The 12,627-nt window shown below is 35.9% G+C and overlaps 1 protein-coding gene across 1 annotated transcript; it reads left to right on the forward strand.

Annotated features, from left to right (window-relative positions):
• Window positions 1–5,786: 5,786 nt before the first annotated feature.
• Window positions 5,787–6,821, forward strand: LOC120524522 (olfactory receptor 6N1-like). Its single transcript, XM_039746357.1, has one exon. The coding sequence runs from the start codon at window positions 5,787–5,789 to the stop codon at window positions 6,819–6,821; it is 1,035 nt and encodes a 344-aa protein (XP_039602291.1).
• The last annotated feature ends 5,806 nt before the right edge of the window (window positions 6,822–12,627 follow it).

Raw genomic sequence — 12,627 nt, forward strand, 5'->3', positions numbered from 1 at the left:
GAAAAAGCAGGATTTTACTGTGCTGTTGACTTGAGCATCCATTTTCAGGAACATATCCATTTTGATTCCAAGATTGGAGACAGACGAAGTTACTGGAATGGGAATAGAAACGAGGCCAAGGGGTGGAGCCTGTTTGCAGTCGGGACTAAAACAATGACCTCGGTTTTTGAATCGTTCAGGTGAAGGAAGTTTACAGCCAGCCAGTCCTTAATGTCAGATAGGCAGTCGAGGAGAGGTTTGGTGGAGTCAGTTGGCTTGAGGGAGAAATAAATTTGGCAGTCGTCAGCATATAGGTGATATGAAATTGCATGTTTTCTAAAAATTGCACCTAAAGGCAGGATGTAGATTGAAAAAGTAGTGGCCCTAAAATGGAACCCTGGGGGACCCCACATGGGAGTGGGACTGATTCAGATGAAAAATCATCTAGCATGACTCTGAGAGTCCTGTTGCAGAAATATGACCTGAACCAGTCGAGGGCTAAGCCAGATACACCAGCCCAGGATTCGAGTCGGGAGGTCATGTACACATGGAATAAGGTGGTAAATTTCAAAATATAGATTTGTTTTTCCAGATATATTAATCATACACATCATTAAGTTAAACATTCTACAGGAATACTAAAACCATTGTGATTAGCAATCTCTGTAAAAAAAATGTGCATATATATATATATATATTTTAATCAGTTTTTTCTAGTATATTTTATATTAATGACAAACCACGCATTCATCCTTTAGGAACAAAATCTTCCTACATGTTCCTTTTCTTTCTTAACTTAATTATACCATTCCAATAACAAAGGCTTGTACAGAGGCTGATTGTAGTTTCCTTCAGTGCAGACGGTGTTGAAACAATACTGTGACCATTGTCACATACATGTACATGGGGGGCAGCTTAAGGGCGCTGGTCATTGTAATTACCTGCCGCTCCAGGGGCCTCAAGCATAAACGGTGCGTACACACAGGAATGTTGCGTAAGAATGTTTCCACGTTCAAATCGCGATGTATAAAACCTTCAATTGGCATAAAGCCACACACTTTTCCACGGTACCTCATACCCTGTCGTACGCAAGTTCTCCGCTCAGTTTTGCAGACTGGTGGCACCCAGCGTCAAAGCAGTGCTACTGTTCCTGTGTGGTTACCCTTTATTTGTTAGAATCACATTTCTGACGCGTCTTTATAAATACACTGAAATTAACCATATATTGTTTATTAGTGTAATGCATCTGATTGTAGATTACTTGTAAAAGTATAATGGCCCAGGGAATAGCCATAGTAATCCAAATACCATAACTGCTTTAGCGTTGTTACTCTCACTGCACCATCTTCTTCTTTTTCCAGCTCCTCCCTTTAAGGGTTGCCACAGTGGATCATCTTTTTCCATATTACTCTCACTGCACCACTTGGAGTATTTATATCACTGTATCTGAGTGGGGAATTACAGCAGCAGCTGATCGGAAAGAGAATTATCGGTATACCCCAGGGGCCTCATGCATAACACCATGCGTAGAATTCACACTAAAACATAGCGTATGGACAAAAGCGGAAATGTTTGTATGTACTCCATAAATCCCAGTCAGCGTGAAAAGTAGTGCAAGTGCATGCGCCTGCTGCCACTCCAAAACTCCTCCAAGAATTATGCCTCTTTGTATATGCAAATCAATATAAATAGCCCTTAAGCTTGGCGTTCTGTGAAAAGACAATGGCAAAAGCACTGAGGAAAATAGAAGAATTTCAGCGAATACCAAGTGGAGGCAAGGAAAATGTACTATTTGTTGGTTTAAACAGTGATATAAACAACAAAAGGAAGTTGATCGAGTGACATAGAGTGTCGGAGAAACTCGAAAGCTCAAGTTCACAAAGTCACACAGTGCCCAAAGTAAAAAAAGTTGTCACATATCAAAGTTGGCGTGAAAAGGCGAGTCGTAGCCCACCGTCTTAGTGTCATATGGAAGCTTATTAGGGTACAGAGAAAAGAAAAAAAATAGGCACACAGTGGGAAAAAAAGCACGGAAATTTAATCTCGAAACTTCCACTTTAATCACGCAGTTTATTTTGTCATTAAAGTAGAACATCATAAACTTCTTCTTAAAATCTTTAATTTACTAGTTTCTCAAATACCATTGTAACTAAAGTAGCACGTTAAATGCTTTGTATTGTATTTGTTCTTCTGTGTGCTCTATGTGTGTGAATCACTACGTGATTCTCAAACAAGCTTTCTCTTTCTCTGACAGGACACAGAATCCATTACATTCATGACATTACAGCTCTCTGAATAATTTAAATACTGAGATGTATACTTGTTATTTTCATGATGATCAGAATTAAGGCATGTATTAAACATGGGAACACGGTGGCGTACTGATAGTGACTAGCTGGCACCTCATCCAGAGATTGTTCCTGCCTCCCGCAAGATGTTTTCTGCACAACCTTCGATGAAATAATTTATTGCAGCAGTACTGTCTCTCTCAAACGTACTAACCTTCAATTCCTGTCCTTCCTTTTCTTTCTCTAAGTAACCAATCGCCACACAATCAGGTCTTTAATAGATATCAAGCCATCTGTAGGCTTACAACACCAATTCTTCAAAACTTTTAAGGAACATTGAAATATCTTCGTAGTACATGTTTAATTATTCTATCCATCTATCCTTCCAGTGTCGCGACAGTCCCAGCAAGAATACAACGTGAGGCAGGAACAATACGTGAACTTGTTAGCGCTGTGGCACCGTGTCCTCACATGTTTAATTATTAACAATATAGATTATTTAAATAATGTTAACATTTTATATTTATAATGTAATAAACATATTTTGCTGCATTTCATCTTCATCAATGATATCGTCATCATATGTAAATACGCACTTTATAAAGTGGCTCAGGCTGTGCAATATTATAACTATATCTCAAGTTTAAAGTGAGGTAATTGTACTTATAAGTACAAACAGTTCTACAAGGAGCACTTGATGGCCTGATTGAGTGCATTTAGAGTTCTTAGGATGAAACTGTTTCAGAACCATGAGGTTAGTACAGGAAAGGCTTTGAAGTTCAAATAGGGAGCATGGCTGAGGCAGCGTGTGCTTGATACTGTATCCCAATAATTCTCTTTCCGTTCAGCTGCTGCAGAGCTGTGATTCCACATTTAGATACAGTGATATAAATACTCCGAGTGGTGCAGTGAGAATAATATGGAAAAAGATGATCCACTGTGGCAACCCCTAATGGGAGCAACAAATAGAAGAAGAAGGTGCAGTGAGAGTAACAATGCTAAAGCAGCTATGGTATTTGGAATCAGATGCATTAAACTAATAAACAATATGCTGTTAATTTCAGTGTATATGATAAAGCCGTGTCAGGGATGTGGATCTAGAAAAGAAAGGGAAACCACACTGGAACAAAAACACTGCTTTGACGCTGGGTGCCGCCAGTTTGCAAAAGTGAGCGGAGAACTTCCGTACGCCTAGCATTTAGGTGGCATGAAAATATGTGTGGCTTTACTCCAAGTTTAAGTTTAATACATCACAATTTGAGCATGGAAATGGGAGTACACAACATTTTTGTGTATACACACCATTTATACATGAGGCCGCAGATGATTCATGTCTATAAACATCATGTTACTTCCGGTGTGTGGCCACTTGGACCTGCTTCTTCCTGCTGTAAATACATAGGACTGGAAGTTCAGCCATTATAAAAAATGATTTTTAAGAAATTTTTAAGATTTTTTTGCAATTACTGATTGTTTTCTTTAGCATTGCTGCATTCTAATTATACTGGGTCACCAGGGTGGTGGCCCCAAGTCTTTATCATGGTCTATCTATTCTCGTATACCATTTACATTCTACAATTAACTGTGGGACTTTTTAATGTATGTTTCACACAAACTAAAAACTCAGTTAAAGCATTTTTATTTTGACACATTTCAGAGGTAAAGCATGTAAAGTGGCTGGAAGTATATACTTTGAAGCCGTACTAGTAACAGTTTTTTTTTTAATCTATTTCTTAACTGGAAGACTAATTAGATCATTCATGTAGTTGGAGGCTTTTGAAAAACAAGCTGTAGGAAGGATACAGGGTGATCTCTAATTCTTAGGTTCTCAGAATTTCTTTACAAATTTATATACAGTATAATCTTTCCTTCTTTCCTCTGATTTCTGTCTTTCATATCTATAGAAGTTAAAGCGACAGTCCAGCGTAACAGCCTTTTTTTATTTATTAATTAACATGTAATGGTGTTTCGGAAGTTAGTATTGTTGTGAAGATTATGAAATATTACTTTGAGAGTAACAAATTCAGCATATTTATACATATGTCACTTTTATCAGTATTTGACCACGGAATAGTGTTTAATGTATTTTACTTGTGTATAATACAAAGTAAGTTTATGATCTATTGGTACTAGATTGGTATAACCATACAAATGTTAATCAAACAGATGTATACATTCAAACAATATTATAACAACATTATAATCTTAATTATTAGTTGACAGACATATGGACTCAAGTCATATATACCTCATGTGTCATACTGTACTTGAATAAAGTTGACTTTAGCTAGGCCTTCAACACTGTCGTACCCTTCATTATATCCTTGAAGCTGGTAGTGAAGCTTAGGGCAGCTGACTCATAGGATTTTTTTTTGCACAGTGCCTGGTAGTGCATATTCAGTGATTTGTCTTGCATAACTTTATGCAATTGTATGTCCTACAAATTATTTACAGAATATTACTGACCATTCTGCAGCTCATTAAATTTGCCTATTGTTGTTACTTGAAAAGTTATTTAAGGTAAGAACAACAGAAGTTTTGAAATAAGGTAGTTATACTCACTAATCATAGCACTTCTTTTTAATGTAATAATCAGTTTTATTATTTTTGTTTAAAATTGTTGTCTGTAAGCCTGCTTTGAATTAAATGCATAAATGCACAAACAATGACCAATTGAAAGTCCTAACTCTTGTATAAGTATAATGATTTATTCTCAATTCATGCCATATCAATTGATGCTACACATTTTATTGATAAACTGCCTCAATCTGTTGGTACTCTGAGTAATAAATAATATCAATAAACTAGGACACTGAGATACAAAAACACTGAACAGTATATGCAGTGTATTTTAGTTTCTGTTCCTTTATGTAATTAGTAACACAGTTCAACTGTGGATTGACTCACCATATACAAAGATGAAATTAAAACAGAACATTTCTTCATTCTTATGGGAATTTAAAGAAGTTATAAATACTGTTGTCTCACATAAAGCCAGCAAACATACAGTCATGCTTCAGAAATGCTTTGCTGGAAAAAGAGAAAAATTGATTCATAAATAAAGAAAAATGAAAGTTGCCTAAATAATTAATATACCAGGTAAGCAAGCGAACTGTCACAATATTTTTCAATATTAAAACAACTCACATGTCATACACACTTAATCATTATATGCAGTTTATGCTGTTAGATTTAAGTATTTAAAGTACATATTTTTGCAATTATTGAAATTAAATAGTAAACTAATCCTTTCTATGATAGACGTTACTTTGTTAAAGAAACAAAGATGCACATATTTTTAAATACTTTACTTTAAATTTAGTTATATGCAAAAACATTGTTTCACTTTTTTATTTAAAGATGAATATAATGGTGTTTGTGTTTGTATTAACTAAAAGGAAATAACATTCCTTCAAATTACATGTGGAGATTTTTTTTTTATTTTTATTATGTGTATTTTTGTACTTTTTTGTGTTTTTGTAGTCTGATGGCTCTTTTTTTTTTCTAGTTCATTGCAGTATGGAGCAAGAATGGAAATCACTCCGTCTCCAAGTGAACTCAAACTACACACTTATCTCACAATTTGTATTTGTAGGTTTTATTGGGCAACAGCAAATGCCTCAGTTAATTGGAACTTTCTTTTTATTTATTTATATTTTAACACTTGTGGGAAATGTTTTTATTTTGCACACAGTCAAGAAAGTCAAGAAATTACATACGCCTATGTTTATCATGATTATGAACCTAGCAGCTTCAGACATCATATACAGTACAACTGTATCACCACAAATTATATATTTTTATTTAACTGGTTTTAAAGAAATACAGTTTCATATGTGTTTTGTTCAAATGTTTTTCTTGCATTATGCAGGTTCTGTAGACTCCTATCTAATGGCAGCAATGGCCATTGATCGATTTGTCTCAATATGTTATCCTTTACGATATCCCACTATACTTTCTAACAGTGTTGCTTATAAAATGTGTGCTGTAGCTTGGATAGCTGGAATCGTTGTTCCGTTAGTAATTGTTCTTTACTCTTTCCCTCTACCTTACTGCGGTCCTAATAAAATTGTACATCTTTACTGTCAGCATGGTCTAGTAGCTCGCCTTGCTTGTACAGATACCTCCTTAACTTTAATTAGAGCTTTGATATTAGCATTTGTTGCCCTTCTGGGAAGTTTTTTTATTATTTTGTTTTCATATTTAAAAATAATCATTGCAGTCATCAAAATTGTTACAAAAAATACTAAGGAAAAGGCATTTTACACATGCAGTACACAGTTAATTGTTGTTCTAATTTATTACATTCCTAGATTATTTTCATATACTTCCTTATCAGTAAGCTTTAATATCCCAACTGATATCAATACTGCATTGGGGGTTTCTTACTGTCTTTTGCCTCCATTAGTAAATCCCATCATTTATAGTTACAGAACAAAAGAAATTAAAAATGAATTTTTAAAAAAAATTTCTTCAGCAAAAATTGTTCCTAAAAATAAAAAAATTGAGCATGGCTTAAGATCAGGAAAAAGGAATTCCACACATATAAAGTAGAATTACTGTTATTATATGCTATACCAGTTATTTCTTTTAGCAGAGATATTAAGACTATGTTTTTTCATACATGTTTAAAAGAAATATCTTGCAGGTCAGTTTCACACACAAACACTAAGATAAACATTTATAAAAGTCAAACACATGAATAAATAATTTTTATTTATTTATTGTAATTTAATATCTACATTGTATGCATAGTGTTTGAAATCATACATAATTATTTAATAAACTTATTACCACTTTTTCCCCAAATGTAAATTGGTAATCTTTAATTTAAGAAATGGTTGTTTTTTAATAAACATAATAAATGAAAAATAGGTGTTTCCAAAATTGATACTGATTCTGTTTATTGCACAAGAATTGCTGTTTAGACTACAAATCACATTAAACACTTCCTTCACTCCTGCACTTGCTCTAAAAAGTTTTTTTTGTAGTCACATGTCTATAATGTGCTAAATCTAGTGAGATACCCACAAATTTTCAAACAATTAATCTTCAGTTTTAGGCAATTATTCACATTTACTATTTATAAGATTATTTAATAGGTCATAGCAGTTTCCATTTACTGTCAAATGACTTACTGATCTGAGAGTTTCTTATGACCTTAAAACAAATATTAATAATGTTATCTTTGCTTCTCTTTCTACTTAATTCAAGTGCTACTTTTTAACTAAAATATTTCCTTACAGTAGGTAGGAAGTGTAACTTTTGTTCAGGCTTAAGAAAACTGACATTGTAACCTTATTATGACATCTTTTAAACAGATGAGATCAATTAAAAATCACATTTCCGCCTTCATAATTTTCAAAATAATAATAGCTCATCTCCAAGATTCTAGATCTAAGCAGAAGCACATTTTCAGGAGAACTCAGAATTAGTGCTGCAATACTGACATAGGACAATACTGTGGATTGATACAATAGGCTTGAATTCCAAATGCAAGAGCTTTTGACAACAATGCACCACATATACTTATGTACAGATAGATATTGATATACCTGTACATATAGTTAGGTCCATAAGTATTTGAACACTGATTAATTTTCATAATTTTGGCACTGTGCACCACCAGAATAGATTTGAAATGAAGCAATCAAGATGTGATTGAAGTGTAGACTTACAGTTCTAATTCAAGGGATTTAGCAAAAACATTGTATGAGCCTTTTAATAAAGACAGTCATTTTTATGCATGGTCCCCTGCCTCAATCAAACCACACCACACACCCCCCGCCCCAATTTGCAGGGGCTCAAAAGTATTTAGAGAAACTACCATAATCATGAATATAGGGGACATTTTCAGTATTTGGTTGAAAATCCTTTGCAGTCATTGACTACCTGAATCCTGGAACCCGTGGCCAATTCCAAGTGCAGGGTTTCCATTCAACTGATGCTTTGCCAGTCCTTTGTTGCAGCTGTCTTCAGGGGCTGCTTGATCTTTTGATTTTCTGTCTTCAGTTTTGTCTTCAGCAAGTTAAGTGCATCTCCAATTAGGATGAGGTCAGTTGATTGACTTGGCCATTGAAGAATATTCCATGTTTTTGCCTTTAAAAGCACTTGTTGTCAATCTGTACTGTGAAGCTTTGTCATATCGTTTCTGCAGAATTTGTCTGAATCTGAGCAGATGGTATAGTCCTGTACACTTCTGAATTCTTTCTGAAACTTCTCTCAGCACTCATGTCATCAAATAACACCAGTGACCCACTTTCATTGGTAGGCATGTATGCTTATGCCATAACACTGCCTCCACCATATTTCACAGGTGATGTGGGATGCTACAGATGATGAGCCGTTCCTCCTCTTCCCTATACTCTTCTATATTCATCATTCTGGTACATATTGATTTTAGTTTCATTTGTCCACAACTGGACTGGCTTTTTAAAAATATTTTCTGGTAAAGTCTAACCTGTAATTCCTATGCTTTAGGCTTACCAGTGGTTTGAACCTTAAACCCTCAGTCTTTACTTTCATGAAGTCTTCTCTTAATTGAAAACTTTGGAAATGATATTCCTACCTCCTGGTGAGTGTTCTTGACTTGGCTAAATGTTGTGAATTGTGTTTTATTCACCAAGGAAATAATTCTGTGATCATGCAGCAAAGTTGTCTTCCATGGTTGTCAAGGCCTTCTGGTGTTGCTGAGCTCATCAGTGTGTTCCTTCTCTTTAAGAATGTATCAAATGGTTGATTTCACCATTCCATGTGCTACTGCTATCTCTCTGATGGGTTTGTTTTGTTTTTTTCTGGAATCAACTCCAGACCTTCTACTTGTTTATAGTTAATGAAATAATGAGGAACCTGCCCACACCTGGCTATGGAACAGCTTGTCAATCAATTGTTCAAATGGAGGTATATGCATAAAAATGGCTGTTATTCCTAAATGGCTCATACAATATTTTCGTTAACCCCCTTGAAATAAAACTGAAAGACTACACTTATCACGTAATGATTTCTTCATTTGAAATCTATTGCAGTGGCATATAGAGCAAAAGTTCAGAAAATTTTGCCACTGTTCAAATACTTATGAATATAACTAAATATATATAGTGACCACCAGGGGGCACTGCAGCTCCCCAAACACCCGATACCAAAGGTTGGCCACAAGTCCAATGAGAATCAAAGGTTGAAATCATATGAAACTCTTCAAGGAAGCATTTCACACAACACAAGCACAGCCACAGTAAGTAGCCTTGAAATTCTCCTTTCTTTAGCACCTCCACTCATCATTGCAAGCATCAACCTCCTCTTATCAACTCTGATTCCCTGACTGAAGCAAGGCTGCTCTTTTATGTAAACCCTGGAAGCACTTCCGGTGTCCCAATATGGTTGCTCAGGAATGCTTCCAGGTACGACAGGAGACCAAAAAGGTAGGGCGCACAAATCCCCTCAGCAGCGCCCACAGAACCCAACAGGGCTGACACAAAGGAAAATAATTTAATTTACACACACACATATAATACAGAGGTACAGAAACATCATGACCCATGTTGTAAATGGCATTCTAACATCCTCTGATGAAAAAATTCCATTGTTAGATTTAACCGTAGAATTTGACACCGGGCGCAGTGGTAGCGTTGCTGCCTTGCAGCTAGCAGACCCGGGTTCGCTTTCCGGGTCCTCCCTGCGTGGAGTTTGCATGTTCTCCCCGTGCCTGCCTGGGATTCCTCTGGGTACTCCGGTTTCCTCCCACAATCCAAAAACATGCAGGTTATGTGGATTGGTGATTCTGAATTGTCCCTAGTGTGTGTTTGGTGTGTGTCTCCTGCAGTGGGTTGGCGCTCTGCCCGGGATTGGTTCCTGCCTTGCGCCCTGTGTTGGCTGGGATTGCCTCCAGCAGACAATTTCTGCATTCTTTGTAATTGTTCATCTGTCTTGTCATGGAGCACAGTTTAAACTTTTGACTAAAGGGTGTTATTTCTTGTCTAGAGGGCTCTAATAATGTTAAAAAACATATTTAGAAGGTCGTAAACAGGTTTTCCATGCTCTAACTGCGAAAATATTAGATTTATAAATAAAGAATCCTACTTTGTGGAAATTCATTTATCTGTCTGGAGCGGATTAACTGCGATAAACGAGGGTTTACTGTATAACTGTGTGGAGAATTTTTATAAACAGTGTGGGAGAGTTTCTAAGGGCTAAAAATATATAAAAATAACCATACAAACATATGGTTTCTACTTTGCAGATTTTCAGCTATCGCTGGGGGTTCTGGAACGCAATGCCCGCGATCGAGGAGGGATTACTGTACTTACTTGAAATAGAAAAGTTTTGTTCAAACTCGAATAAATGAACTGTGTCCTATGATTTTCTTTTTCGTAGTACTGCTCCTCAATAAATAATTATATTCAGAGTTCAAATCACAAATAAGTACATGTCACATCAAACGAACCAGTTCATAGTGTTTTATGAAAGCATGACCATACAAGACTGACAGATTCTCCTAATTTTGAATATCCGTCATCTTGTCCCACCGCGAGCAAGTGCGGACATGCAATGGTTTTTCATGTTCACACTTGCTTTGATACGTTCGGACAATGCACTGACATGTTTGTGCTACATGTATTTTCATGCATTCTTACGTGTGACTCTTTTAATGACACATTTTACCTTTTTGTTCGCAAAGTTTGGTATGTAATGTGTTTTTTATCAAAAAAGTGTTTTTTTGAATAATTTTACTTCTTAATTAGGTATCTATTGGAATCATAGATATTTTGAAGTAACAAACAAATAGTAGTAGTAAGGGGGTGTTTTTTGCTGTCATCGACCCCCAAACTTTTTTATTGAAACTATCGACCCCTAGAAAGTTCAAATTGACCCCAGGGGGGCGATATCGACCACTTTGGGAACTCTTGGTCTAGATTGTGGGCTGATTCAGTAAAATTAATGGTGATTTCAACTAAATTAAATAATGACAAAATATTGTTGTGATCAGCATCATTCCCTGTAATAATTAACAGATCTGTTTTATCTTTGTTTAAAGACAAGTAGTTCTCATCCATCCACTCCTTTAATTCACTAACACAACTAATTGAAGACAACATTGGAGAAACTCCATTTGGTGAATAGGAAAGGTATAACTGGGTGTCATCAGTGAATGAGTGAAAATTAACATTATATTTTCTAATGATAGATCCCAGTTGAAGCGTGTAAAATGAAAACAGTAAAGGTCACCATATCTCACTTCTGTGTATAATGATGGAGTACTGTCAGCACATTTCTGTATGTACTGGAATCGATTTGATCAATAAGAACTAAACCAGGCAAGGACATTGCCAGTAAGTTTAATGTCATTTTCCAGCATGTGTAGTAAAAGAGAATGGTCAATGGTGTCAAATGCTGCATTCAAGTCTAACAATAAATTTAACAATTAACACTAGAATTACCAGAGCCTACGAAAAAACTCGTAAATCCGTCCCACCTTAAATCGCTTCTTAAAACCGTTCTCACCTCTCCACCAGCGTCTTTTGTTAATCTAAATGTGCTGATAAAAGAAAAGCTGCAAGTACCCAGCTATTCCATCCCCCACCAATTTAGAACGTGCACAAACTTCTCCCAGCTCATGCCTTGATTGATTTTCTGGGAGTGAAGTGGAGTTTTAGAGTGGAAATAATAGATCCTTATTTGGAACACACGCATTTCATGTCTGTTCCGTTTCTACAGTAATCTGTGTAAGCACATTGTTAAAACAGAAACGTTTTTTATATTCTAGTAGTAGATGACAAAATGTAGGCATAAACTATATAATATATGAAGCCTGAAGTCCAAATATCAAAAGAAATATTTTCACAGAAGGTACAAATCTAACACAACAATTGCGCTTTTTCTCAAAAATATAACTGCAGAAACAAAAAGCCGCCTTAACATGCGACTTTGACAATTGCTTATTATGACTTCCTCCATGGTGCAATTGAGTCAACTGCCGACGGGGAATCAAAAGGTCGCGAGTTCGATCCTGCACCTCTCTGTTTTGAGAAGTAAACTGCTCTTAGTCTTACTATTTTGGAATAAAAACATACATTTGATCTCAGTCTGTAACAGCCAGTGTAATTTATGATACTTGTAAAGGTTAGCTTTGTTTTCTTTTTTTAGTCAGTTTTATTATCTCGGCCGCGTTCACGAGCCCAAATACACCCCACCCCCGCATCTGATACTGCTGTTTTCACATAGACATGCTGTAACAGAGGTAAACTCAGCTCCCTTCTACATTGGAGCAAGAATGCACATACCATTGCTTGCATACTAAAGTGTCAGCAGGCACTTTTCGTGGCATTACACACAGTTTTGCGCATGCCCTCTGCACACTACTTGT

The sequence above is a fragment of the Polypterus senegalus genome, chromosome 2 (assembly GCF_016835505.1).
Source record: "Polypterus senegalus isolate Bchr_013 chromosome 2, ASM1683550v1, whole genome shotgun sequence".
Taxonomy (NCBI): domain Eukaryota; kingdom Metazoa; phylum Chordata; class Cladistia; order Polypteriformes; family Polypteridae; genus Polypterus; species Polypterus senegalus.

Bases quoted from the DNA above. Each gene is read 5' to 3' on its own strand.
- LOC120524522 (XM_039746357.1), top strand. From the start codon at position 5,787: ATGGAGCAAGAATGGAAATCACTCCGTCTCCAAGTGAACTCAAACTAC.